Consider the following 27,157-nt stretch of genomic DNA (forward strand, 5'->3'; position numbering starts at 1 on the left):
GAGAAGAGGAAACTGAAGCACAGAGAGGTTAAGTGATTTTTCCAGTATCACACAGCTAGTAAGTAGCATAGCTATGACATAAGTCCAGGCCACCTGACTCCAGAACTCGAACTTTTAAATGTTTATACCCAGGACCAATAGCTTTATATACCCTAAGGAAAATGTTCATGTGTGGAAAGAGGTTGAAGTTCAAAGACATCATAAAGAATTTTTAATTAAAAATAAATTAAAAACACCCTAAATATTCACCAATAGAGAAATGACTATGGGCTAATAATGACAATTATTAGAATTACCATTTAGCTCTTTGTTTTGTTCCAGACACTTAACTATTGTTTCTCAAAATTATTTCATTTCTCTTTTCTACAACTTTGTAAGATGCCTACTTTAACCTCCCTTTGCATCATTTTACAAATGAAGAAGCTGAAGCTCAGGAAATTTGAGTAACTTGTCCATTGTCGTGAACCTATGAACTAGTGAAGCTGCAATTAGACTTTAGTCTGCTGATTTCAAGTTCATATTCCCAAACGTGATTTACTCTTATGAAGTGATTACAAGATATTTTTGGAATGGTTTCAATGCTTATGAAAGAAGTGGGGAAAAAACCCCAACCAGCCATCAGGATACACATGGTACATCTAACATGAGACTAATTCTAATAAAACAGAATGCACAGAAGGAGGGAGATTTGCAAAAATATTAAGTGATTATCTCTGGGGAGGGGAGACAAGTAACTTTTATTACCTTTTTTGTGATTTTCTGCAAGTTCCACATTTTCTGCCATGAGTATGTATTCTAATTAGACTCTTCTTGGAAAAAGAAAAGTTTTTAAAAGTATTAAGAAAGATAACAGAACCAGAAGCTGTGGTCCTGGCCTTAGAGGTGCTTTGCAGCTGGGAAGCAGATCACTTCTGTGACCCTTGTCACCTCCTATCCAGTCTCATGGGCATCAGTGTCCAGGATCTTCTCCCCTTGAGGGCAGTGTTGGGGTCGTGTTAACACTTGAACCTCAGCGATTCACAGCACACATTGGGAATCTAAGGAGTGCTTCTGGGGCTTTTTGTGTGAAAACAAGGCGAACACATGTTACATTAAAGAGCCTAATTGTGAATAGGACTAATCAGAATATTGCTTCCACTTGTTGAGATCCTGCTAAAACATCAGGCTACATACTAAGTGCTTGTTGTTGTTGTTTAGTCGCTAAGTCGTGTCAGACTCTTTGCAACACCCTGGACTGTAACCCACCAGGCTCCTCTGTCCATGGGATTTCCCAGGCAAGAATACTGGAGTGGGTTGCCATTTCCTTCTCCAGGGGATCTTCCCTACCCAGAGATCGAAGCCACATCTCCTGCATTGGCAGGTGGATTCTTTACCGCTGAGCCACCAGGGAAGCCCTATACTAAGTGCTTTGCATACATTATTTTTGTCCTCCAGACTAAATGAGGATAACACGGTAAGACTGCATTTTCTACACCTACCCCTGCTGTCCTGGTCCACTCTCTACCCAGTTCTGGACCCCAGGATGTGACCCCCAGAGCCTCATCTCCTGGCTTCCTTATTGGATGGCTTCTGGTTCACACTGACCCACTGAGGACGCACCAGCAGGAGATCAGGGCAGAGCAGAGAGAGGTCAGGGTATTTCTCTGCTCCCTCCTGCTTTGAAGCCTGACTGTAGTAACTGCTGTCCCTGATGAGCTGCTGTCAGTAGCTTCTCCTCCACAGCTTACATTCTCTTTGGCTATTCCTTCTCTTCGCTTCTCCGAGTACCCTGTTTGTTAGATTTGAGGTGCATAAACATCCCATGTTGCTTTCCTTATTATCACCCACCCTGTCGAAGGAGCTCTGCCTGCTCTCTACTCAGGTGAGTAGAGTCCTGTTTACTGCTGAGACCCAGAGAGGTAGGGTGTCAGTGATCCCGATGAATTACAAATAAGGAAGCAGAGATTTGCGATTCACTGGTGTCTCACTCGGTAAAGAAGCCTCCTGCCAACGCAGGAGATACAGGTTCGATCCTTGTGTCAAGAAGATCCCCTGGAGAAGGAAATGACAACCCACTTTAGTATTCTTGCCTGGGAAATCCCATGGACAGAGGAGCCTGGCTAGTTACAGTCCAGGGCATTGCAGAGAGATGGACATGACTTAGCGACTAATCAACAAGAAAGCAGAGATTTGGAGAGGAGTCCAAGGTGACTCAGATAGTTAGAAGTGGAGCTGACTCTGAACCCAGGTGTCTGTCTGATTCCAAAAGGTCCTTCCCACTGTGTCCTGGGATTCTGGTTCTGGCAAGCTGAATCTTCCCTTTGAAAGCAAACAGCAAACAGCCCTGAAGAAAAGCTGCAGTCTATACCTGCCTCCTGTGAAGCCACCAAAACCAAGTGCCTGCAGGGTCTGATCCACTGACATCCATCCTGGGCTATCACTGTTGCTGCTGCTTCGCAGTTGCTGGTCTGCTAAATGTCCAGCCCCCAGGGCAGGGATAAATGTTTCATGTCCCTGCACTGGAGATGGGTTTTTGTCTTCCTTTGGTCTTAAAATGTGAGTAGGAAGAGACCAATTTCCATATCTGAGATGTCATGGTTCCCACGATTCTGAAGGAAGGGATTGGCTTTGATAATTCCAAAGGTTCTGTTAGCGCTCACATCCTATGGATGAGAATTATCTGTGCCCTGCAGTGTCTCCCTGTGCCCTGCAGATGGTTCAGGCGGTCAGAACCATCAAGGGTGTGTAAATCGTGGAGGTCACAGACGTGCAGAAACACGGGCACCCACGTCTGCAGAAGCATGATGCCCAAACCCATCACACAGTGATAGCACAAGGAATTCCTTTTGCCCTGCACTAGGAAAGCCACTTCTGGGGAGAAATATTGAAATTATTTTTTGTAATATGTAAGATATTTTCATGTTTAGAACTATTTATTTGTTCTTATTTTGGATTTTGTGTTTTTCCTTTAAAAATAAAAAAGACCATTTGCCTTTTATTTCCCACCACACCCCAGGACAATGATGCTGTTCCAACGATTAAGGAAAAAAACATGAATAATTTTTGCTCACTTTACCTTATGGCATGTTTAATAAGGATTTTAAAAAATGATTTCGGGGAAATGCTTTTGATCCTGTGACTGCAGGGAGCACAACGTGTTCCTCAGTGCAGGCAGGAGAAGTTATTTCAGGTCTTAATGGTGCAAAGCATGAAATAGCCCGTTAACCTTGGATGAGATCAGGCAAAGTCCACCTGGGGCAGAGGTATGAGGCCTCTGGAGAGTCTCCTCACCAGATCGCCCCCCTGGGGCTCAGACACCCTAGAAACCCTGGATCCTAGTTTCGTGTGGACCCCACTGATGCCACTTAACAAAAAAATAAGTTCCTTTTTACAAGGTAGCTACTATGGGCACCAGGTCATGGAAATTTATAAAAAAGGAATTTTTTTTTTTTTTTTTTTAATCTCGTGGAAAATATTCTGAATCATTAGATAGTGGCTTTGGGAGATATTATGACTCTCTTTGCAAACATCAGAGAGGTCTTTTTTTTTTTTGGAATGTATAGATTTTTCTCTCATGGAGATGGTAAGAATGAGATCTTGTGTTCTCTTGCAGCACTATGGTCTTGTTCCTAGATCTTATATGCCTCTAACCGGAGAGGGACGCTGAAGAGCATGGAATTGAGATGATGGTCTTAAGCAGGGGATTAATGTAGGAATAGCCAGCACTAGCAGGGGCTGGCTGAATGAACTCAGAACAGGATCAAGGGAAGAAGAGAAATGGGCTTTTTTGTTTTTCTGATTTTAGTTTAAGATAGCATTTTTTTTTTCAATTCATCCATTTTTAATTGAAGAATAATTGCTTTACTATATTGTGTTAGTTTCTGCCATCCATCAACATGAATCAGCCATAGGTATACATATGTCCAGAAGACAAGAGTGCTCTCATCAGCTGGTGCGAATTCTCACTGGCTGGCTGGGCCCAGAGAGCAGGGAGAAAGTACAGGCAGGAGGAGGACGAGGAGGAGAGGCAGGATGATGGACTACTGTGTCTCAGGAATGAGCTGGTAATAATACTGAGTGAACTGGTCTCCGTCCTAATGCTTAGGCCATGTGTGGTGAAAGGAGCGAAGCCCATGGAATGGGGGAGACCTGGGGTCAAACATTATGTTTGACACTGTGCAGGGCTCTGTGGGGCTCCTGGGCACAAGGTCTTTCTGTGTCCCCCATTTCTTTGATTATAGGAAACAGCCTTCATTCAGCCTCCATGAACTTCCCTGAGTTCCAACGGGCAGATTCCAGCAGTTGCTAATTAGGGGAGGGAGGGGATTCGAGACCAGGGAGAAACTAACAGTCAGGGGAAACAACAGTGCAGCCTTGGGGGCAAGGTCCTGTTTCCTCATCAAGGGATACACACCACAGTGTCCTTTACCCATCTTGCAGATACTGGAAACCCACTCCAGGTGGAAGAAGGTATAACAATGGTGTGCTGCCCACAAGCATGTAGACCCCAGAGCAACTGGTTGATGATGCTGACTCCCACTTACGTCACCAGCAGCCCAGCAGAAGAATGTCCACGAGCTGATCATACCCTTTTTGAACAATTACTATAAAACTTCTCACTATCTTGCCCCAGTTGGGACACACAGTTTTGAGGGCATTAGCCAGCTGTGGCCCCCTTTCCCTGGCAAAGCAATAAAGCTCTTCTTTTCTACTTCACCCAAAACTCTGTCTGAGATTCGATTCAGCACCAGTGTACAAGTTTTCAGCATAACATTTGCTCCTTATAAGCTGGGTGGCTTTGGGGAGGTGATTTAGCCTCACTGAATCTCAATTTATCTGTTGGAAAATTAGGCAACATCAGTCTCCCCCCTTCCATCTCCGTCTCTCTCTGTCTGTAAGTTGTTGTGAGGATTAAATGATAAATGAAATAATTGATGCAACACATCCAGCATAGTGCCTGAACCTAGTAAGCTCCCCTGAGTGCTGCTTTCTTCTCTTCCACCCTATTACCACCTCCAGTTGCTGTGAGGATTAAATTAGATAAGGTGCTTGCTAGCAGAACTACATACAGGTTTGTTTCCCGCCTCCTTCTCGTAAAAAAAAAAAAAAGGCTCCCAAACTAGCAAAATTTCCTTCCAAGAGGGTGAGACTGGAAGTGGGCGATAAATTGCCTCGTTTCCCTCGGCGACTGTTTCCCAATTCTCTTTCTGCTCCTGCTGTCCTCTTCCATGTTTACCCGAATTCTGGCTTATGGTTGTAGAAAATAGATCCTTTGATGGTTTTGTCAAAATATCTTGGGAGCCAGAGGAATGAGGACCAAGTTAGTCATCCTTTCTGCAACTACAATCAGGAGGCGATGTTTATCTTGCCCAGCCAGACCCTGCACTGAAATATATAGTACAATTAGATGTCCTTGAAAAATGTGGCTTGTGGATGCTCTGTAACCAGGGATGGGCAAGTTTGTTCCTTTATGAATCTATAAGTACTCATCAAAGGCTGGAGGTGGTCACTGAAATATACTTTGGGAGCCCAAGTCACAATGATCGTGGCATGGTGGCTGAGGAGGGGAGCAGTTATGGGGCCTAGATTAAAGACTTGATGTCAGCACTATCAATAGAACTTTCTAGATGATGGAAACCGTCTATTTCTGTACTCTCTGATATGGCAGCCACATAGTTGAGCATTTGAAAGGCGGCTAGTATGACTGAGGTTTCAAGGTTTTAATTTTAAGTAATTTAAATAGCCACATATGGTTAGTGTAGCATTATATACGGCTTCCCAGGTGGAACAGTGGTAAAGAATCCACCTGTCAATGCAGGAGACATGGGTTCAATCCCTGGGTCGGGAAGATAGCCTCTGGAAATGGGCTACCCGCTCCAATATTCTTGCCTGAGAAATCCCTTGGACAGAGGAGCCTGGTGGGCTACAGACCGTGGGGTCGCACAGAGTTGGACACGACTAAGCATGCACGAGTGCAAGCAATATACAGGCTGCACACCCCAGGAGCAGCGGCTTTCACATGGGTGGGAGTCTCATCTGGGCATAATTTCCAGCTGTACCCAGGGTACCCGATGTGGCCGAAGGGCTCTGCTCCCTGCCAGCAAGTGAAATTAGGCTGAGCAGATTAGGACTGGAAAGGCTGAGGTGGATCTGGGGAGAATTTGGAGGGCCCAGGGGAGGGAAGGGTGTGGTGCAGGCTGCAGCTCATCCCTGGAATCTCTCTGGGGCTGGGGGTTTGGTTCAGGCAGTCTTATCTCACAGTCCCAACACCGTATTTTCACTGGCTATCCCTGGAGCAAGATGAGCGGCTGGTGAGAAAGAGACTCAAGTGCTGCCTCCAGGGGACTCCTCTTCTGTCTTCTTGGGATAGATAGCACCCTGTGCACAGTGTGTGGGAGGGTGTTGGTCTCCTCTGAGCCCCCCTGAAGGAGGGCCTCTGCCTACCCTGGCTCATATTATGCTTGAAGAAGGAGTGATGGCCTGGCACAGTGGTTTTGGCAACTGCTGCGTGAGATAGTGCTGCCCTAATGCGATTCCTTGGTTCTCCTTCATAAGAAAAGGGTTCCTTTGAGTTCATACCAGCCATGTGTGGTGATCAGGCATCTGAACTCCTTGGCAAGGGAAAAGCTCAGCCCGGCTTGTGGCAGCTACTCTTCCCTCCCCTCTTCCTTCTCTTGACTCTCTCACCTCCCGACCCCATATCCATACCCCGAGTAGAAGTCCTCCAGCAGGACCCAGTCCCTCACTTCAGATGCACAGCCCTTCCAGGAAGGTAAAAAATGACCCTGTCTCTTTCCAGCTGATCTCAAGGAGAAAGCAAGACCCTTCCCCACCTCTCCTCCTTCCCTCAACCCCATAGACAGACCATGGGCAGGTTACTGAGATTAAAAACCACTTGACTAATTGTTGGGAGTGCTTAGTCCCTCAGTCGTGTCTGACTCTTTGCGACCCCATGGACTGTAGCCCACCAGGATCTTCTGTCCTTGGGATTTTCCAGGCAAGAATACTGGAGTGGGTTGCCATAGCCTCCTCCAGGGGATGGCCTGGGTCTAAATCCTGTCTCTGCTAAGACTTCCTTTTGTGTCCCTGGGCAAATGATTTTCTCTTATCTGGGCCTTTGTTTCCTTGTCTGGGAAATGTGGAATTGAACAGTTTCTTGAAATGCTAACATTCCGGGATTAGAGTAGATCCAGTGAAATGTGATTATCTGAGAGGCTTAATCACTCCAGGCTGCACTGCCATTTGAAAGAGGAGCTGGTTAACTGAAATGAGTGTCTAATTGGCAGTCTGGAGTGGGGGATCTCCCTGAAGCAGGAGGCCTTCCAAATTCCCTCACCTGCTCCGGGGGTCTCAGGCTCCTCCACCCCTCCAGGAAGGACAGCTGAAGGGACCCTCTGTCCCTCAGGCAAGAAAGATCCTGCCCTCACTCCACGTGCTCTCAGAAGCTATCCACTGCTCAAACGGATTTCTGTCATTCCTGGGCTGCACAGAAGGGCAATCTAGCTGGAGAACTAAAGTTCAGATAAACAAAAGAATCCTGTGCATGGGAGCTTGAACTTTGGAGTGTGGTAATGAAAGGAATGCCAGCCTGGGAGTCAGAGGGACCTGGGTTCTACGCCTCCTTCCAGGCTAACCGAACCTGCGGACCTCACCTGGCTGTTGTGGGCACCATGAGAAGTCTGTGGCTGCACCAAATGTTTTTGTGTAAAACGCTGTGCAAATGCAAAGCGGTGTTGAGGGCGTTCACCTTCTGTAGCTACAGATATGTGCAGAGTAACAATCAAACGGCACTGGGCTCCTCCCAGGGCCGTGAGCCAGTGCTGTGAAAAGTAAGATGCTAAATCACTCCCGAGCTGTTTTAAGGATTAGGCAGAAATGTTAATGGCAACAGATGTCGGCTTGTTCCCTCCAGGAGGATTTAGGTTTCAGTGGAGTATTTCTCTGCTGGCTTCAGCCCAAATCACGGCCACAGCCCTTTTTCTGACCTCCAGTTCAACCTGGCAAGCAGAAGGGGCTCACTTTCTCCCTTGAGGCTGAGAAGCAGAACTTCTTCTAGGGAGGGCCTCAATAAGACAATGATCTCTTGTAAGATAAGCTGATTCAAATTTAGGAAGAAATGGGGAACCACAAATGTAGTCTGGAGCCCAGGTTTTTCCTGGCAGCCATGAGGAGAGATGAAAGCACTGGGTTCTAGCCTGGGTTTGGAGAAGCTTCCAAGGCCCTGTACAATGAGACCTGGTGATCCAGGCCTTCCGGATCTAACATTCTGTTAGCGGAAACACACTGGCTGAAACCACCCATCCTGGTCAGGCACCATAGTCATCACTTGCAAGGGTTATTCTACCACAGGAGGTCCTGGTAAGGAATGTGGAACTAACAAGCCACCACCGACTGGAAGAGTTCTGGAAAGGTCATAAGGAGATACCCCATGTCCTACCACTTTCCAGAATCTTCCTTGCTGGAATTCATTTTGGCTGAGCAATGTGTTAGGTAGGTAGAATAGGGAAAAGGAGTCCAAAATGGCGGTGGCTAAAAGACAAGGAAGGTCCGAGGACCAGAGTGAAGACTTCAGGCAGAACAAACAGAACAAACAGCACTCCTGGCTAAGCCCAATTTGCATAGGGCAGGCCCAGGTGGAGGAAAAAACATGTAAAAGGAGGAGCCAAAGCGCTTTCTCTCGGTCTCTCTCTCTCTCTCTCTCTCTCCGCCCCCCCCACCCCCGCCCCCACTCCCCATGCACTCCTCCACTCTCTTCTCTTCGAGTCTTGGATTCTCCTGCTATCTTCTAAATAAAATAGAGCTGTAACACTGATTTGCCCAAGAGCTGTAGCATGGTTTGTCCAAGACCTAAGAGCTGTGACGCGCCGAGGGCTTTAATGTCCGTCGCTCCACATCTTTGTTGTGACGAGACAAAGAACCGAGGAACATACACTCGCATGACAAATGCATGTGCCACCAGGAAGGACCCTAAGTCAGAGTGATTGGCCAGAGAACCTGGAAACTAATCCCGTCACCTTTAAACCTGAGATGTCGAGCCACATGGAAGAGCAGTCCTCCTGGGTTCCCTTACTCTCCTGCTCTCTGCCCGAGTGCCCCTTCCCAATAAAGTCTCTTGCTTTATCAGCTCAGACAATTCATTTCTGAGTGTTAGAAAAGAGACCATTCTCTGGTCCTGGAAGGGATCCCCCTTCCTGCAACAATGCTAGGGGACCATGAAAATAGATGAAGAGAGCAGCCAACCAAAGGAGTGTTTCAGAAAGTATCAGGCTTTCTCCTCCAGCACTCGTCAGCGAGGAGGCCACATTCTTGGGGAAAGAGAGGCATGTGTCATCATCCCGGTCTGGAATCTGTGCAAACAGCAGATCTGGCAGTAGCTCCAGGAAAAGACTCCAGGGAACTCGTGAACCTTCAGACAAGCGGCTGCATTCTGCCCTTCTGAAGGCCCCCCTGCACTCACCTTTGAATGGGGACTGGGCTCGAGTCACCAGGAAGAGGCTCTTGCTCTTCTTGCTTTGCCGCTCCTGGCGGGTGTGGTAGCCCAGTGTGTTGCAACGACCCTTCTTGCAGCTCAGACACAGGCCTTGGCTGAAGCGGTCCATGTCTCTGCACAGGTAGGCCATGCTCTGCATGTCAGCGTGCAGCAAGGAGTCGATGAAGAGGTGCACTGACCGCTCATGGGCACATTTGACAGTCCGGGTGATGGCTGGAACACAGGGCAAGAAGAACGTTATCATCCCTTAATCTGGAAGATCACCTTGCTTCTCAGTGCAGAGTAGCACCATCTCAGGAAGGAGGATGGGGGTGCTGAGATCAGAGGTCAGCCCACTGACTACAGTGGGTGGCATAGCTGATGGAAAACTGCACAAAAAGTAGACCCTTTGCAGGCACTTACTGTAGGAGCATAATCCCAGGCTCTGAAGGCCTGCTGAGGGCACTCTGTATGTTACAATAGGTGTTTTAATAGGAGCCCTGAGTCACTAAGAAAATACTGAGTTCTTTAAGCAAGTTGTGTGTGTGTGTGTGTGTGTGTGTGTGTGTGTGTGTGTGTGTGTGAATTGCTCAGTCATGCCTGAGTCTTTGGGATCCCATGGACTGTAGCCTGCCAGGCTTCTCTGTCCATGGAATTCTCCAGGCAAGAATACTGGACTGGGTTGCCATTCCCTCCTCCAAGAGTTCTTCCTGACCCAGTGATCCAACCCAGGTCTCCTGCGTTGCAGACAGGTTCTTCACCATCTGAGCTGCCAGGAAAGTTCTCTTTAAGCAATTCTTTTGGAAATGAATTGTAATTCATTTTGGAAATATTTTAGTCGCAAACAGTTAAAAATGCACAACTGCTGATGCTCTAAGGGTGAGTTGGCAGAACAGGCTTGTGTGGAATGCCTCTTTGTATTTATTTAATTAAAAATTATTTTATTTTTGGCCGTGCTGGATCTGCGTTGCTGCACGTAGCCTTTCTCTGGTTTCAGAGAGCGGGGTCTACTTTCTCTTCGTGGCACGCAGGCTTCTCATTGTGGTGGCTTCTCTGACCATGGAGCACAGGATCTAGGGTGTGCTGGTTTCTTCAGCAGTTGTGGTGCACAGGCTCAGTTGCCCCACAGCATGTGGGGTCTTAGTTCCTGGACCAGGGATGGAACTCCTTCTCCCTGCAGCGGAAGCGGGGAATCTTAACCACTGGACTTCCAGGGAAGTCCCTGGAATGCCTCTTTTCTTAATAAAGCTGGCTAAGCCAGTGCCCAAGCACTCTTGGGACTTGGCTACTGGTCTGGTGAGAGCTGAGGCCTCCCCGACCATGTATCAAAGCAGCCACAGCCTGCTCAATGTAACTGAACTGGATGACCAGCATGGGGATTTGGTTTGAGAAGGATGTGCTCCAGTGACCAGGTCTGAATGGACCTAAGCCAAAACAAGTTTAGGAGGTTTCTGTACCAAGGATTTTGACTTTTTTGGGGAGGGGAGGTTGTTTGGGGGTCTCCAAATCTTAATCTTTAGTGTTCTCTAGGAGTGTTGAACCACCACAAGGTATGACAAGAACTTCCTGTGAAAGTGGACCCCAGGTAGCTTAGCCAAATAATTTTCCCCAGGATTAGTCATCTCCGTTCCTGGTCACAAGCGGCTCTATTTGTTGAGCACCCACTATGAGGCAGGTACTACTGAGTACTTTCCCTGAATATTCACCACAGCTCCTCAAGGCAGCTCTTACAAGTGAGAAAACCAAGCTTCAAAGACAGTCTCCAACTCATGCAAGCTCACCTAGCCAGGAGGTGGTGAGGATGGTAAAGCAGTTATCAACTGACCATGTCAACATGTTCACCCCAGAATGGGATCACTTTCAAACATAAGGGTAAAGGAAATGGAGAAAAACCACCCTAAGGTGGGCAAGCTAAATAAATATACTTGGTCCCATCATTCTGAAGTTTAGCACAAAATAGAAAATGGTAGTAATTGGGCAGAGGCGTTCACCAGGTGATCAGCTAATGAACAGCATCTAGGGGTCTGTGTTGACCTTAGGGAGGGCATAGATCTGGGAAGAGGGCTGGCTGATCACCAGGGACTGCTGGTGACCAGAGGGCAGTGATCGGAGAGAGATGTTAAGGAATGATAAGGGGAAATTCCCAGAAAGTTTTTAGGCATGGGCTGGTGAAAGGCTGGGAGTCCAGCCAAGATGAGATAATGTCGAATGCGAAGGTCATTCTGGTACAGGAGACATGAAGGTGGATAAGGAAACACAAGATAGTGTGTGCTTAGCTCAGTTTTCAAATGATTGGGAGAAGGTGGTAAGTGGGGGTGGTCTGGGGGTCTCCAGTTGGCTTAGAGTGAGTTGGCAGGTCTTAATCAGGATATTATTTTATAATAGAGAGAAACTTGGAATACTTATTAAATGTATGGTTTTTGCTCACATTTTTGTTCTTTAATCCAGGGCCTGTTATCAAGGTTCATGTTAATGTTTTGGTTTTAGAGTTTGAGAGAGAAGGGGGAAAACACAACCCAGATAATGCCACAGTCAGTTTCAGCACTGAAACAAAGTCCCAAGGAAGTCACAAGGACCTATTTAGAGCTGAACTTTGAAATAGAAGAATCTTAGTAAAGAATGTCCCCTGGGGTCAGCTGATTAAACCTCATACTTGGGAGACCAAGAAGCCATGGTCTATTAAGTGGGTTAGCATGGGGCCAGAATAGAGGCAGCCCCTTGAATGAGGAAACTTCCAGAGAAAGAGGAATGACCACAGGCAGCAGGGCTCAATTTTCAGACGGGCTGATACCCCAGGAGAGACTTGGCTGGGTATGATGAGTGGAGATGAGAAGTGGGAATTCCTGGATGTGCCCTTAGCTCATCCTCCATGTCTGAGCTCCAGCAACCACTGCCTGTGAAGACTTGGTCTTGCCTGGGGAACAGCACCCTTTCCCACTCACACAAGCCCTCTCTCTGCATGGACTAGGTGACCATTCACTTTGAGCCCCATCCTTGCCAAACTCTTCCCCAAATCTCACAGAATGGATTCCCCTGGATCCAGAGGCCACACCAACTGTGGGGAGTGTAAGCCATCGTAGGCTAGTGCCTCTTTCTCACCATTTAAGCCATGCTTGGCGAAATGTTTGTAGAGCTCTAGGAAGTGGCATCCAGGCTGGTAGGAACCCCCATTGGGGTAGAAGTCATAGTGTGCTATGGGCTGTTTCATGCCCACACTCAGGCCCATGTGCTCCCAGGTAAAGGTGTGAATGGCGTCCACAAAATTGGCATCATCTGGTGAAAGCCGGTCACTGAGGGAGGCTTTTTCAAACAAAGGGCCTGCGGCGTCCAGCCCTAAGAGGAAAGCAATGGGAAGGATCAGATTGGAGCAAGAGGAGGCAGGGAGAAAGGCTCTTTTTAGCTTTCTGATGTTATTGCACATTCATGAGCTAGCAGGAAGAGGAAAATCCTAGGGCATAATCTTTCTCTAGAAAATCTTGTCATGACTTTTTTTGCAGTAAAATTAAAGTAATTCATGGTGCTTAAAATCGGACACAGACTGGTTATTATCTATGGGGAAAAGAGGTTTGCAGGAACTATGCAGTGGTAGAAATGAGGTTATAAGGGAATGCTTGATTTATTTAAGCAAATCAGTTTTAAGTACCTTTCAAGCTACTTTCGAGAGCATCTGTTTGCATACAAAAAACCACTGTGTTATTGCAAGTAGTTCTAACCTACCCATCAAAGAAAGAATTTATTTGCCTGCTTGTTGTCAATAATTTTCCTAAACAAGCTGGCTTTCTCTCTACACTAATGTCATTTCATTGGAATGTTCAGAACAGCCTTGGGACATTACTGTTCTCTGGGGAAAATGTCATGAGCAAACAGGACTGTTCACAGCTCTGTCCTTAAGTGACAGATATGTTTGCACGAGACAAGTGGCAGTCTCTGGCAGACTATAGTTGGGGAGTATTTATGCACTCAAGGAGTTTTGTCTGTCTGTCTTCTTTACCTTTTCTGGAGGACCCTTTGTTGACCTGTATGAGGCCTGGCTTCTATCCTTGGTGGGGATGAAGGAATAGACTGGGGCCATGCCAGTCCCTGCTCTCCAGCCCTCACCTGTAGTCACACATGAAGGCTGTGGTTTATATTTCTTTCTTCATCAGGCTGACTATGAGATGACAACAGAGTAGTTAGCTGTCCTGTCACTTCTGATGTGTGTGGGCCTGGCTAATAATGCCTGATGTGGCCTGTGACACCAGCCAGCGTGGAGAGGGTCCTGGGCCCAGTGCTGCCTCTCTGCAGTTCTGACTTATCCTTCTAGGCCTGGTTTGTCTGTGAAGGGCCTCACTGGCCTTCTGTGATAAGTTCTTATGTCTGTTCACTCCCAGCCTATTGAGGGTTAAATCATGGAGGGCACCACGTACTGATCTATGATCAGGCCTCCCCAGTCACCAATGAGATGGAAAAAAAAAGAAAGGAAAATGAATTCTCATCATGACAGACTGGCTTCATTTAAATGTCTGCCATCATCCTTATCTTTTCTCAATGCTAAAATAAATCTCCTCTTTTATGAAGGAATGGTCACAGTAGATAGCAGTTGCCAAAAGTGTTCTTTCTTGATAAAGTAAAAGGTCACAGCAACTGTATTCATCTTCAATTTCGTTCAGACTGTTTTAAATTGTGAAATATTATTTTAGGCTGCTGGGTCTTGAAGGATGAGTAGGCATTTGGTAGGTAGACTAGGGTTTGGTATTCCAGGCCAAGGGAATAGTGATTGCAAAGGCCCAAAAGGACAAGAGGCCAAGGCGTGTTTGCAGTAGAGTGGAGAAAAATCTAGTGTCCCGAAAGCCTGGAGCCACAACAAGGGACCAGGGTGAGGAGACGTTGGAGAGCCTTGGGGACACTACACCGGGAAGGGCCTTGTCTAGGCCTCCTAAGTTTCACCCTGTAGGAACCAGTGGGCCTCCGAGACTGGGCTGAGGAGTCAGCTCATCAGGCCTGTTCTTCTGAATGTGACTCTGGGTCAGCAGCGGGGAGGGGTGAGGATGGGTGGGGAGGATGAGGTGGGTATCTGGGCAGCCCGCTAGGAAAGGCCTTCTTGTGCGTCATTAGCTCTTCCTAGGTATCTTGCGGTATTTCCAAGCTGGCATAGAGCTTGGGGTTTTTGGTGCTGGGATCCCTCCCCTAATCCAGATGGGCCCCAGCGTAGGATCCACGTGTTTCATTAAAGTAGAAACAGAGGTACAAACTTGGCTGTCACAGGAAATGTAAGGCTGTCATTCATTTTTTTTTTTCTAAATTTATTTTTATGGAGGATAATTGCTTTACAATGTTGTGTTGGTTTCTGTTGTACAGTGAAGTGAATCGGCTATGTGTATACATATATCCCCTCCCTCTTAAGATTCCCTCCCACCCTCACCCCACCCCTCTAGGTCAGCACAGCGCCGAGCTGAGCTCACTGTGCTCCACCGCAGCTTCCCGCTAGCTCTCTATTTCACACGTGGCAGTGTGTGCATGTCAGTGCTACTCTCAGTTCGGCCCACCTTACTCTCCCACTGTGTCCACAAGTCCGTCCATTCTCTATGTCTGCGCCTTTCCTCCTGCCCTGCAAATAGGTTCGTCAGTGCCATTTTTCTAGGTTCCATGTATATGCATTAATATACATATTATTATAGCTGTCATTCTTTAATCGCATTGGGCTTTTAAAACTATAGGTTGGAAAATAAACTCTTTCCTTTACAAAAGTGTACAGAAAGTGTACCTTTTAGGTCCTATTTAGCATGACTGTGAGATGCATTTGTTTGAGGAAAGGCGGTGATTTGCTCTAAATTCTTGGGGAACAGCAGCCTATGACAGCGGTCATGTTTGAAATAAATAGTGCTACAAGTCCTCCTGTGAACTCTAATACAGCTTGAAGGAAGCCGGGGGTGTGTTAATTATGAGCCTGTTGGAAAAGCAGGTCCCTGCTCCACGCCCCGTGCAGTCGTGGAGATTATAGTTGTTAGTTATCAGGCATGGTTACCTGTAATTCTTCCAATCTTGTGCTTTCTGCTCATGTAACTGCCAGCGAATCCTGAGACATGTGCACCCAGGCTGTACCCAATTAGATGAACATGGCTTGGAGAAAATTGAACAGATTCCTGGAAGACAGTGGTGAGATGGTTACAGGAGGGGGAGAGCTGCCTAGATAAAAGCCTTTCGTGGGTCCAGACTGCTCTGGCTCTCTGTTCTTTGTACCACAAGTGAGATGCTTAATTCCTACTCAGGACCCAAACTGTTTTCTCATCTTGCTGACTCTGTCCTGCTTCCACTCAGGCTCAGCTACTTGGGCCCCTGCCTGGTGATGCTACCTCTTGTCTGCCCAGCTTTGTTGTTGTTGTTGAGTCGCTCAGTTGTGTCTGACTCTCTGAGACCCCATGGACTGTAACCCGCCAGGCTCTTCTGTCCATGGGATTCTCCAGGCAAGAATACTGGGGTGGGTTGCCATTTCTTTCTCCAGGGGATCTTTCTGACCCAGGGATGGAGCCTGTGTCTCCTACATTGCACGTGGGTTCTTTACCACTGAGCTACTAGGGAAGCCCCCTGCACGCCTTTACCTGGACATGAATTCCTTGCAGGAGTGATCTCATCCATGCATATGGGAGTTTTATAGTTTACAGGATGTGTTTAGATCCCCTAGCACATACAAAGAGGTGAGCATAAGAGGAATAGATGATTCTACAAGACAGGGCTTCAGGGAGGCATCCGAGAGAGCCCTGGGGTCTGGTCTCTGTCTTGTGCCTTCCTATTCCTGTGAGCTTAGCAGAAGTGGTTGTCCTGTCTCGGCTGCTGTAGGAGACCAGCCTAATTCACTCAGTCTTGGAGGAAGGGAAGGGAAGGGAGAGGAGAGAAGAGAGGTCAGGGCAGGTCTCACCTGCAGCCACTGGAGAAGAGCTGCGATCTCCTGGCCGACGAGGCGAGTGTTGCGGACGGCAGTGGTGTAGTGGTTGTGAGCCAGGGTGACCCATTCTGCCAGCCCCACATTCACTGACTGGGCCAGCTGAGACTTCAGTGCGGCTACCATCTCCCAGACCCAGTCTTCCAGTATGCCGTCCACCTGAGGGGGGGCCCACAGTATCATCAGCCTCCCAGGGAGAGAGGAGGGAGCCCTGGACAAGCTCCCTCTTTTTTCTTGCCCACCTCTTCCCTTCTCCAACTCTGGGCTCATTCTGGGTCTTTCTCTCCAAGAGAAAGGGCTTAGCCTGGGGTTTCTCAGCACCGCTGTCATTTGGCGTCAGATATTTCTTTGTTGTGGGGGCTGTCCTATGCATGGTAGGACATTGAGCAGCATCTCTGCCTCCACCCACGAGATGCCAGCGGTGCCCCATCACTCCTCCACCCCCAAACCCTAGGCTGTGAAAACCAGAAATATCTCTGGACGTTCCAAATGTCCCATGCCTCAAATGAGAACCATTGTCTTAACATTCTCTATTTTAGGACTTTCCAAGCCTTAAAGCAGCGTACATCTTTGTAGATGGGGTACTGAAAGATGGCCTGTGCTTTGAGGGTCGGTGCCAGCCGTACCTCCTCTGGGAGGCCTGTGCAGCTGCAGCTCTGAGTCGCACCTCAATCACTTACTCTGTCTCCACCCACCGTGTTCTGCTTGCTCTGGAGGGACTAGCACCATGAGTGGGAACATAGTAGGAACTCATAACGATCAAGTTGATTGATTCTGGAGAATCATTCTGTGCGTGTACCTGGTTGAGAGCCAGTTTGCAGGACATGCCTGAAGGGTTCACAGAGCAAAGATGTTTGTGTTGGGTCTTGAAGGATAAATAGGAATTCCAGGGAAGAATCAGGTGGGCAGGTAAGTATGGAGGTGGTTGGGGGCAGAGGGGGTGTCTAAGGGTTTCCAGGTAGAGGAAATCATGTGCACAGGTGCACAATCTCAAGGGCAGTGCGGTCTCTTTGGAAAGAGGGGAAAGTCAGGTGTAATCAAGATAAGAAAACAGGGGTGAAGCTGGACAGCAGCACTGATGGTCTGGCTCGTGAGTAAGATGCATTCATTTAATAAATGTCCACCTAGGACTTTCTGTGTGGATGTAGCATCTTGGGTTCAAATCTAGACTCTCCTAGTTACTAGCAGGGTGACCTTGGGCAAGTCATATAACTGGGCAGTGGCCCCATTTCCTTGTCGGGAAAATGGGGATAATAATAGTGTCCTCCTTCCAGGATTGTTGTGAAGATGAGATGAATGAATAGACATCAAGCACCTAGAACAGTGCCCGGAACACAGTGAGGACTCAGTGCGTGGCAGGGACAACAGCTGTTGCTGGTATTATTATTACCAGCAACAGTAGATGTACTTCAGTTTGCACAAGATTTTGAAAACAGAGAACTCATTCTAGTAAAAGGATCACAGTGAGAGGACCCTGCTGTCTTCATGTTTGTAAACAAAATGTTTAGTCAGCCATTAATTCAGTTAACAAAGATTTTTAGAGCACCTAATATATTCAACAGTATGGATCCTGTCCAGCAGCAGATAAGAGAAAGGACACACTTGGCAGAAGGTGCAGCCTATGTTAAGGCCTGAAGGAGAGAAATCACATGGTCTGTGAAGGAGCTGCAAGCAGAGGTGAGGGGGAGGTGGGGAGCGGGTGGTAGGGGCGGGGTCAGAGGGGGCATGCCTGTTCTGCTGCGTGCAACCTGCCTTACTCTGAGGCTCTCAACTCAAGTTCCCACCTCAAGTCAGGCATCAAGTCCACAGCTCTGTTCTGTCCAAAGCTTTGCTCTGCCTGTATTCCCTCCTTCCCAGTTTCGTTTCTTTTCTTCTCTTGTAAGGGAAGGTCCCTTACAACAGGAAAGATAGCATGTTCTTCCCTTACAATGGCTGACCTTCTAATCCCCCCTCATCTACTCTGTTCCCATGGGAAAGCTTTCCATGCCTGATCTTTTCTGTTTGGCTGGGCCACATGGCTTGGGAGATCTCAGTTCCCCGACCAGGGATTGAACCTGGGCCATCACAGTGAAAGTGCCAAGTCCTAACCACTGAACTGTCAGTGAATTCCCTCCATGTCTGATCTTTAGTTCCCTTTAAGATGAGTTTCATCTCAGGGTGCTACCCTCTGGCTCCAATTCCATGCTTTCCTTAAAGGAATAGGGATGGAGCTCTTGGCTCAGCTGGAGAGAGGTTGCTGTGAGCAGGTTGCAGTGTGATGGGGCCCCAGTCAAGCCCATCCGTGACAAAGGTTTGTGGGCTTTGGAGCATGAGGGTTCTGGTTTTGGATTTCTGTCCACTGAGGGCTGTGTGACCATGGTTGCTGCTTGACCCCTCTGTGCTGCAGTTTCCTCATCTAAGCAATGAGACTAACTCAAGTGGTCATGTAGGGAGGTGTGAGGATTAAATGAGCTGACGACTAATGTAAAGGGCCGAGTTCCTATAGGGCATCTGTATTAGGTCTCTTCTCTAGGGGCAGGCAAGCCTTTACCACCCTCACTGCCATCCCTGTGCTGTGGTGGAACCCCTGCCCTTTTCCCCTAGGATGAGTGCTTGTGTGCTAAGTCACTTCAGTCGTGTCTGACTCTTTGTGATCCAAAGGACTGTAGCCCACCAGGCTCCTCCATCCATGGGATTCTCCAGGCAAGAATACTGGAGTGGGTTGCCATGCCCTCCTCCAGGGGATCTTCCCGACCCAGAAATTGAACCCACGTTTCTTATGTCTCCTGCGTTGGCAGGTGTGTTCTTTACCACTAGTGCCACCTGGGAAGCCCTAGGATGGGTCTCCTTTAAATCCTAGGAGGAAGGTGCTGGCAGCCTACAAGAGCCCCTGTGCTTTTCTGGGATGGCAATAGCAGACACCCCACCTTGTGGCTACACCCACATGGCATCATGTGGTTCCCACTACCCCCTGAGGCCAGGTGTAGGGTCTGTTTTGTTCGTGTGGAGGGTATGAGTGAATACATGTTGAAAGACTGGTGGTGGGCAGATGGGCTCATTTTTCTCTCTAAATAGGATGGATGGGGGTCTCAAAAGTAGTTCTCAAAGAGATGGTAGGGAAAGGCTTTCAAGTCATGAAATAGACCCCAAATCTCTGCAGGTTTCACAGTGTGAACCAAGCTTCAAATTGTGGGTGGCCTAGAAACCAGTTAGGCAGAATTTCTTCCTGGAAACATTTGTTTGACTTCAATCATTGCCCACAATATTCTTTTCCCCCTTCTTCCACAGTAATAGAATTTTAGCATCACTGAAAAGCTACACTTTCTCTAAGAGGATACATATCTCAGCCACCTTTCCATCTAGGTATGGCCAATGGATGTAATTGGAAGCATTTCGGAGATGCTTCTGGTAAGCTAACCTTAAAAAACACACTTGTATACCAAAAGCCAGTGGATGAATTGTATGGTTTCAAATAATACCTCAATATAGTTGTTTTTAAACAATCCTACTTTTTGACTTTTTTTGGTGTATACCTTTTACTACCTCGTGCTACCTGGGATGCAGATGTGATAGCTAGTGCTCTAGCTGCTATCTTGGATTATGAGGATGAGGACCAGATGGCACTATAGTGAGCAGGGAATGAGCTGGGTACTTGAGAACTTCATTGACTAAAGCTCTTTATTAGTTTTGGATGACATACATCTGGACTGTTGTATGAAATGGAAAAAAAAAAAACAAAAAACTTCTGTTTTATCTGAACTACTGCCAATTTGGGTTTCTGTTATCTGCAGCTGAATTTAACCCTTACAGATAGAACATCTCATTGGGAGACTGTGTCTTCTGGCTTCCTCTCAACTCTTGGGAAACATGCAGATTCACCTTCATGAACTGTAGTCTCTTATGGGTGCTTGTGTGCTGTGTGACCTCTTTGAGCCACATTTTATTATATGAAATGTGGAGATAATTATACTTCCCTTGCCCTGCTTACTCATGAAATGGAGATAATCAATGAGATAATGCGTGGGGAAGCACTTGGAAAATTAGAATGTACTTTACAAATATTATGCATGGAGTTGTTATCACCAGCTCCCTATCTCTTTATTAAAATTGAACACACTAGGGAGGGGGAAAAAAAAAAAAGTAAAAGCAGAGAGAAGAAAGGCGTGTCAGCAATTCCTACCAACCACCCGTGGACTATCATCACCAGCGGCAGCGAGGAGTTGAAGCCACATTGCTGTAACGTGTCTGAGTGATTGAGCAGAATCTGACAGCCCTTATCGGTTTCTCCTCTAAAGAGCAGAAATTTGGTTCTTGTCTCCTGCGGTGTTTTGTTTGTTTCAGCAGCTCGAGATCTCCTTCCAAATGACTCTGGAAGATAAAATTGGGGACAGTGCTTCACCTGGCATCTGTTCCACCTCTGCCAGTTCTGGGACAGCCCCAGAGTTTCTAAGAGCACTAGGCAACAAGGTTACTCCAAGGTGCTGGAGGTAGGCACGGGCTGCGGCTTTGGGGGCCCCAAGGAGCATTTTATTTCCAGCACAATGGCCATTCCTTTCCTGGGAGATGATGGACAGTGACCTAGGAGGACCCCACACACAGATGGAGAGGTCGGAATCCTCCATCCTGCCATCCCAGTGACCATAAGATCAGCCAGTCAGACCCCAGACTAACTCTAGGTCAGTGGGAAGATGGGAGAAGCAACTGGGACTGAGTTCAGAGAGGATAAGTGTTTCACCCCAAGTCGTGATGCCGATAAGTGGTAGGATTTTGGACCCAGTGTCTCTGACTCCAATTCCCCACATCCCTATGCCAAGGAGACAGCACACAGAGCATCTTAGTTAGATGGCTCTATGCATTCTCTTGTGTGGCTCAACCTGTTCTCACATGTAGTCTTGCATGGACCAGGTAGGGTGGGGGTGGGGAGGACTACGAAGGGAGTGATGAATTGTGCTGAGGGGGAGTGGCATTCAGGGAGGGCTTTTCAGGGGGAGTGATGCTGATGCTGGCCTGGAGAGTTGAATGAGGGCTTGTGTATCTGTATGGGTGGGTGAAAGGAGCTTTCTGAGAGGGAAGAGCTGAGGAAGGGCTCAGAGCCAGGAGACCTTGTGGGTATAAGGAGGCAGAAGAATGGGCAGCCAGAGTTTATTGGGCCCTTGGGACGCTGAGCTTTATGCTCTAATGATAAGATGCTGCTAAAGATTTTTTCAGTAGAAAAGGGTAAATGAATATCCATTTGGAATCTTTCAAAGATTGTGGGAGGGTGAGGTAGGGAGAAAAAGACTGTTTTTAAGATTATACCTTCTGTTGTTTTCCTGAAAGGCCTTCTAGCTTCTCTTTTGGGGGAGCCTCACCCTGACTCTGAGCCACTCTGAGGAGGGTGAGCAGTCTCCCAACATCTGTCAAGACCATGGTGTTGGTCAGAGACACGACCCTGTGATCAGGAGCGGAGTGGGGCCTGAGGGAGGGGCCGTGGTCCCAAGGTGTGGCACCCCAGGAAGGGTGACATCTCTTCTGCCAAGATCAGGAATCAGACCAAGAGCCGGGGAGGATGCTCCCACAGCCCCTACCAGCCGAGGGGCCCTCCCCTGTGGCTGAGGGGTGAACACAAGGCCATACCAGCAGTTTTGGTCAGTGAACTCAGTTCAGCCCGGTTACTGAGAACCCTGATCATTCCTTCTGAGCACAAAGTCATTCAGGCTTCTCAAACAGTAAGTCTTGGGCTTTTGGTTTCCGGGGACAGCAGGACAGAAAGATGATGAGGAGAGGTATTAATGAAACCAATTTTCCTACCCAAAGGTTATTAATTTGAAAGGTTATTAATTCCCAGCAAAGGGCAATGATTTTTCACAATGATGACAGAATGAAATGCATCATATTTTATTAAAAGGAGAAGTGAGGGAGAATCTGCATAACTTCTCTGAGATAATGAAGAAAATTTCTGGCACCGAGAGTGGCTTTCCCAAGCTCACAGACTGTCTGAGCTTGTCCTCATTCATGCAAGCGTAATCCCAGATGGTGCTCCCATCTCTTTGCATGCACTACTCCCCTGGCCTCCACGTCAGAAGCCAGGGTGTCATCTTACACTATTTTAGCAGATATTTAATCAGTCCAAAGCTTCAGGTTCCCAAATATTCCTAGAATCCAGTGCCTTAGCTCAGGCGCACACATGTTTCTTGCTTGGTTTATTGCCACAGCTTCCTAAATGGTCTCTCTCTGGTTAATCTCACCTCCCTCCCTCACACTGCTGCTCAAAGACTCTTTCTAGAACAGAAATGACTATTATACCCGTCAGTGACTTTAAGGTTCTTGGTATTGCAGCCAAGGCCATCACCTGAATGACCACCCTGATCCCTCAAATTCTCCCCTCTCTATGCTCTCCTGCTGCCCCAGACTGCCTGCAGTTCCCCCCTCGCTGTTTCACTTCCCTGCACCTTTGCACTCTCACTTCCCTCTCTGCTATTCCTCTGTGAACTCTGGTCCATCTGTTACAATGGTACTCAAACGTCACCCCCTCCAGGAAGCCTTCTCCTCTAGCCAGAGGTAATTACTGCCTCTTCTGCCAGCACCTTACTGGGCCCCTGATCCTAAGGTCAATTGTTGCGATGCATGCTGTTTTCTCCACCAGGCTGTGAACTCACGGAGGACAAACCTGAGGTGCTCAGTAACTGCTTAGCGTGTGATGTAGTGTTCTGTGGGGTCCAGGTCTCAGATCAAAGGCTATCTCATTCGATTTGTCAGCCATTTATACATTGGGACTCAAGGTAACTAATTTTCTTCTATCCAGTGATTGAATAGCTTTATCTTCCTTCATTTCAGGATAGGTGACTTGAATGCTAAAAGACTATAAAAATAAAATGGGGATAGATATAATACCCATCTAGTGAAGTCATTGCAAGGGTTAAAAAAGGTGGTATTTGTAAAGACCTTAGAATAATGCCTGGCACATGATTAGCACCCATGTAAGGGTATGTTGCTAAAATAAATGTGGCTCAGAGCCTCCAGCATCTTGTATTTTTGATCCATGAAATTCTTTCTATGAAAATTTATCCCAATTGCCCTCGTAGGACCAATTCTGTCTTATGTGTATTTACTCTGGATTTAGCTGGGAGAATCAGCTCTGGCCTCAGTGCCTGGGACTTTAAAGCTATTCAGGAGAGTCCCAGGGAAAAGGAATTGTTAGATGGAAAGGCTCATAAACACCTGGACTGGGCTGGGCTTTCCCTTTCTTCCTTGGGGTTTGGCTCTCTTTCAGCAGGTGTGTGAGTGAGGAAGTTGTATATATATTCATTCATTTAGTTTCTCAGCAAATACTTATTAAGCATATATTATATTCTGCCCTGGGCCCTCTCTAGGTACTAGTTTTTGGCAAGCAGGGCCTGACGTCTTTGTTTCAGGAGTCCCCAGTCCAGTGGGAAAAGCAAGAGTGAGCATCAGCCATCGCTTGTGGTTGCTGTGAGTACGGCAGTGGAAGGACACCTGTGTAGGGGCTCTAGGGAAGATGCCAAGAGAAAATGAGGCATCAGTTGAGTCTGGAAGGATGAAAGATTCTTTTTTCTTTTTTGCTATTCGTTTTTTAAAATTTACTTTTAATTGGAGGATGATTGCTTTACAATGTTGTATTGGCTTCTGCCTTACAACAACTTGAATCAGCTGTAAGTATACATATGTCCCCTTCCCTCTAGGTCATCCCCCACTTCCATCCCATTCCTCTAGGTCATCACAGAGCACTGGGTTGAGCTCCATGTGTCATACAGCAGGTTATCACTGGTTATCTGTTTTACATATGGTAATGCACACACTTCAGCGCTACTCTCTCAATTGGCCGCACCCTTACCTTTCCCCGCATGTCCACAAGCCTGTTCTCTATGTATATTCCTGTCTTATGTGTATTTACTGTATTCCTGCTCTGCAAATAGGTTGGATGAAAGATTCTGTAGGCACTCACATCTAGGAGAAATTGTTGAAGAAAGAGGGGCTCTGTGACCTGAGTATTGAAGGGCTGCTGTGGGGCAGAGTGCCTAGAATTCTTTTGTGCAACTTCAGGAGACAGAAACAGAGTCACTGGGTGGGCATGACATGGAAGGAAAATTCTGCCTTTAAGTGGTTTGTAAAAATTCATAGTTGAAGAAATTAGGACAAAGAGAAAGGTGGCAAAACAACTAACAGAAATGTTAATAGATTAGCAAGCTAAACTGCACACTCTGAGATTGTATAAGACTGCAGAAGACAGGCCACAGATTTTGTTCTGAGCTTCCTATTGGCCAAATCAAAGAGGGAAATAGCAGTTACAGAATTCGTGCTGTCCAGTTGCTCACACTTTCTTGGTCCTGAAGCCTGAGATGGTTTTCCTGCAGGTTGTTGTATAAAGAGGCCACTGCATGAGGCAGGGTCATTGTCTTGAATACCGTTCCTGTGAAATATACAGGAGCAAGCTTTATGTGGTTGACTCTGAGGTGCATAACAATCTTCAATGGAAGCAGCACCCACAGTATGAAAAATAGCATAAGTCACAGTGAGTCTCTGTAAGGCTCTTTGCTCTAACCCAGCAGCAGTCCTGTGACTGAAGGAGGCAAGGGCTACTTCAGGTCACATTTTGGGTGGAAGGAGTAGAGCTTCAGTGCCTGAGCGTCTGAGCTGCCTTGAAAGCAGAATCTGATCAACCCCTTCATAGAACACACAGAATACTGGAGCAACCTCAGGCAAGCCACAGCTTCAAGGATGCATTCAGTTCAGTTCAGTTCAATTGTGTCTGACTCTTTGAGACTTCATGGACTGCAGGATGACAGGCTTACCTGTCCATCACCAACTCCCAGAGCTTGCTCAAACTCATGTCCATCTTGTCGGTGATACCATCCAACCATCTCATCCTCTGTCATCCCCTTCTCCTCCTGCTTTCAATCTTTCCCAGCATCAGGGTCTTTTCTAATGAGTCAGTTCTTCCCATCAGTTGGCCAAAGTATTGGAGTTTCAGCTTCAGCATCAGTCCTTCCAATGAATATTCAGGAATGATTTCCTTTAGGATTGACTGGTTTGATCTCCTTGCAGTCCAAGGGACTCTCAAGAGTCTTCTCCAACACCACAGTTCAAAAGCATCAGTTCTTTGGTGCTCAGCTTTCTTTATAGTCTAACTCTCACATCCATACATACCTACTGGAAAAACCATGGCTTTGACTAGACGGACCTTTGTTGGTCAAGTAATGTCTCTGCTTTTTAATATGCTGTCTAGGTTGGTCATAGCATTTCTTCCAAGAAGCAAGTGTCTTTTAATTTCATGGCTGCAGTCACCATCTGCATGAACTTCCAGATGTTCAAGCTGGTTTTAGAAAAGGCAGAGGAACCAGAGATCAAATTGCCAACATCTGCTGGATCATTGAAAAAGCAAGAGGGGTCCGGAAAAACATCTATTTCTGCTTTATTGACTATGCCAAAGCCTTTGACTGTGTGGATCATAATAAACTGTGGAAAATTCTTCAAGAGATGGGAATACCAGACCACCTGACCTGCCTCTTGAGAAACCTATATGCAGGTCAGGAAGCAACAGTTAGAACTGGACATGGAACAACAGACTGGTTCCAAATAGGAAAAGGAGTACATCAAGGCTGTATATTGTCACCCTGGTTATTTAACTTATGTGCAGAGTACATCATGAGAAATGCTGGGCTGGAAGAAGCACAAGCTGGAATCAAGATTGCTGGGATAAATATCAATAACCTCAGATATGCAGATGACACCACCCTTATGGCAGAAAGTGAAGAGGAACTAAAAAGCCTCTTGATGAAAGTGAAAGAGGAGAGTGAAAAAGTTGGCTTAAAGCTCAACATTCAGAAAACTAAGATCATGGCATCTGGTCCCATCACTTCATGGGAAATAGATGGGGAAACAGTGGAAACAGTGTCAGACTTTATTTTTGGGGCTCCAAAATCACTGAAGATGGTGACTGCAGCCATGAAATTAAAAGACGCTTACTCCTGGGAAGGAGGGTTATGACCAACCTAGATAGCATATTCAAAAGCAGAGACATTCCTTTGCCAACAAAGGTCCATCTAGTCAAGGCTATGGTTTTTCCAGTGGTCATGTATGGATGTGAGAGTTGGACTGTGAAGAAAGCTGAGCACCGAAGAATTGATGCTTTTGAACTGTGGTGTTGGAGAAGACTCTTGAGAGTCCCTTGGACTGCAAGGAGATCCAACCAGTCCATTCTAAAGGAGATCAGTCCAGGGTGTTCTTTGGGAAGAATGATGCTAAAGCTGAAACTCCAGTACTTTGGCCACCTCATGCAAAGAGCTGACTCATTGGAAAAACTCTGATGCTGGGAGGGATTGGGCGCAGGAGGAGAAGGGGATGACAGAGGATGAGATGGCTGGATGGCATAACCGACTCGATAGACGTGAGTCTAAGTGAACTCCGGGAGTTGGTGATGGACAGGGAGGCCTGGCGTTCTGCGATTCATGGGGTCGCAAAGAGTCGGACATGACTGAGTGACTGAACTGAACTGAAAATAAAGTCTGTCACTGTTTCCACTGTTTCCATTGTTTGCCATGAAGTGATGGGACCGGATGCCATGAACTTAGTACTCTGAATGTTGAATTTTAAGCCAACTTTTTCACTCTCCTCTTTCACTTTCATCAAGAGGCTCTTTAATTCTTATTCGCTTTCTGCCATAAGGGTGGTGTCATCTGCATATCTGAGGTTATTGATATTTCTCCTGGCGATCTTGATTCCAGCTTGTGCTTCTCCAGCCCTGCATTTCACGTGATGTAATCCGCTTATAACTAAAATAAGCAGGATGACCATATACAGCCTTGATGTAC

At 47.0% G+C, this 27,157-nt stretch overlaps 1 protein-coding gene and 1 long non-coding RNA gene across 4 annotated transcripts in view; one reads left to right on the forward strand and one right to left on the reverse strand.

Annotated features, from left to right (window-relative positions):
* Nucleotides 1-27,157, reverse strand: part of LIPC (lipase C, hepatic type) — a 186,824-nt gene that overhangs the window by 9,257 nt on the left and 150,410 nt on the right. For both annotated transcript variants that reach the window (XM_061431161.1, XM_061431160.1), the window contains exons 4-8: nt 20,527-20,714; nt 16,344-16,526; nt 15,453-15,570; nt 12,548-12,781; nt 9,437-9,682 (exon numbers count right to left, since the gene is read on the reverse strand). In XM_061431161.1, coding sequence (XP_061287145.1) covers nt 9,437-9,682; nt 12,548-12,781; nt 15,453-15,570; nt 16,344-16,526; nt 20,527-20,714 — 969 coding nt within the window. The remainder of the gene's footprint in view (nt 1-9,436; nt 9,683-12,547; nt 12,782-15,452; nt 15,571-16,343; nt 16,527-20,526; nt 20,715-27,157) is intronic.
* The window catches only part of LOC133256238 (uncharacterized), a 148,069-nt gene continuing 136,407 nt past the window's right edge, over nt 15,496-27,157 (forward strand). Inside the window, exons 1-3 of one of the 2 annotated variants that reach the window (XR_009739143.1) lie at nt 20,712-20,833; nt 22,972-23,107; nt 23,699-23,798. This is a non-coding gene — a long non-coding RNA (uncharacterized LOC133256238). Of the gene's footprint in view, nt 15,584-17,929; nt 18,045-20,711; nt 20,834-22,971; nt 23,108-23,698; nt 23,799-27,157 lie in introns of those variants that run through there. The other variant, XR_009739142.1, reaches the window with a different exon arrangement.

The sequence above is a fragment of the Bos javanicus genome, chromosome 10 (genome assembly GCF_032452875.1).
Source record: "Bos javanicus breed banteng chromosome 10, ARS-OSU_banteng_1.0, whole genome shotgun sequence".
In the NCBI taxonomy this organism is placed as follows: Eukaryota; Metazoa; Chordata; class Mammalia; order Artiodactyla; family Bovidae; genus Bos; species Bos javanicus.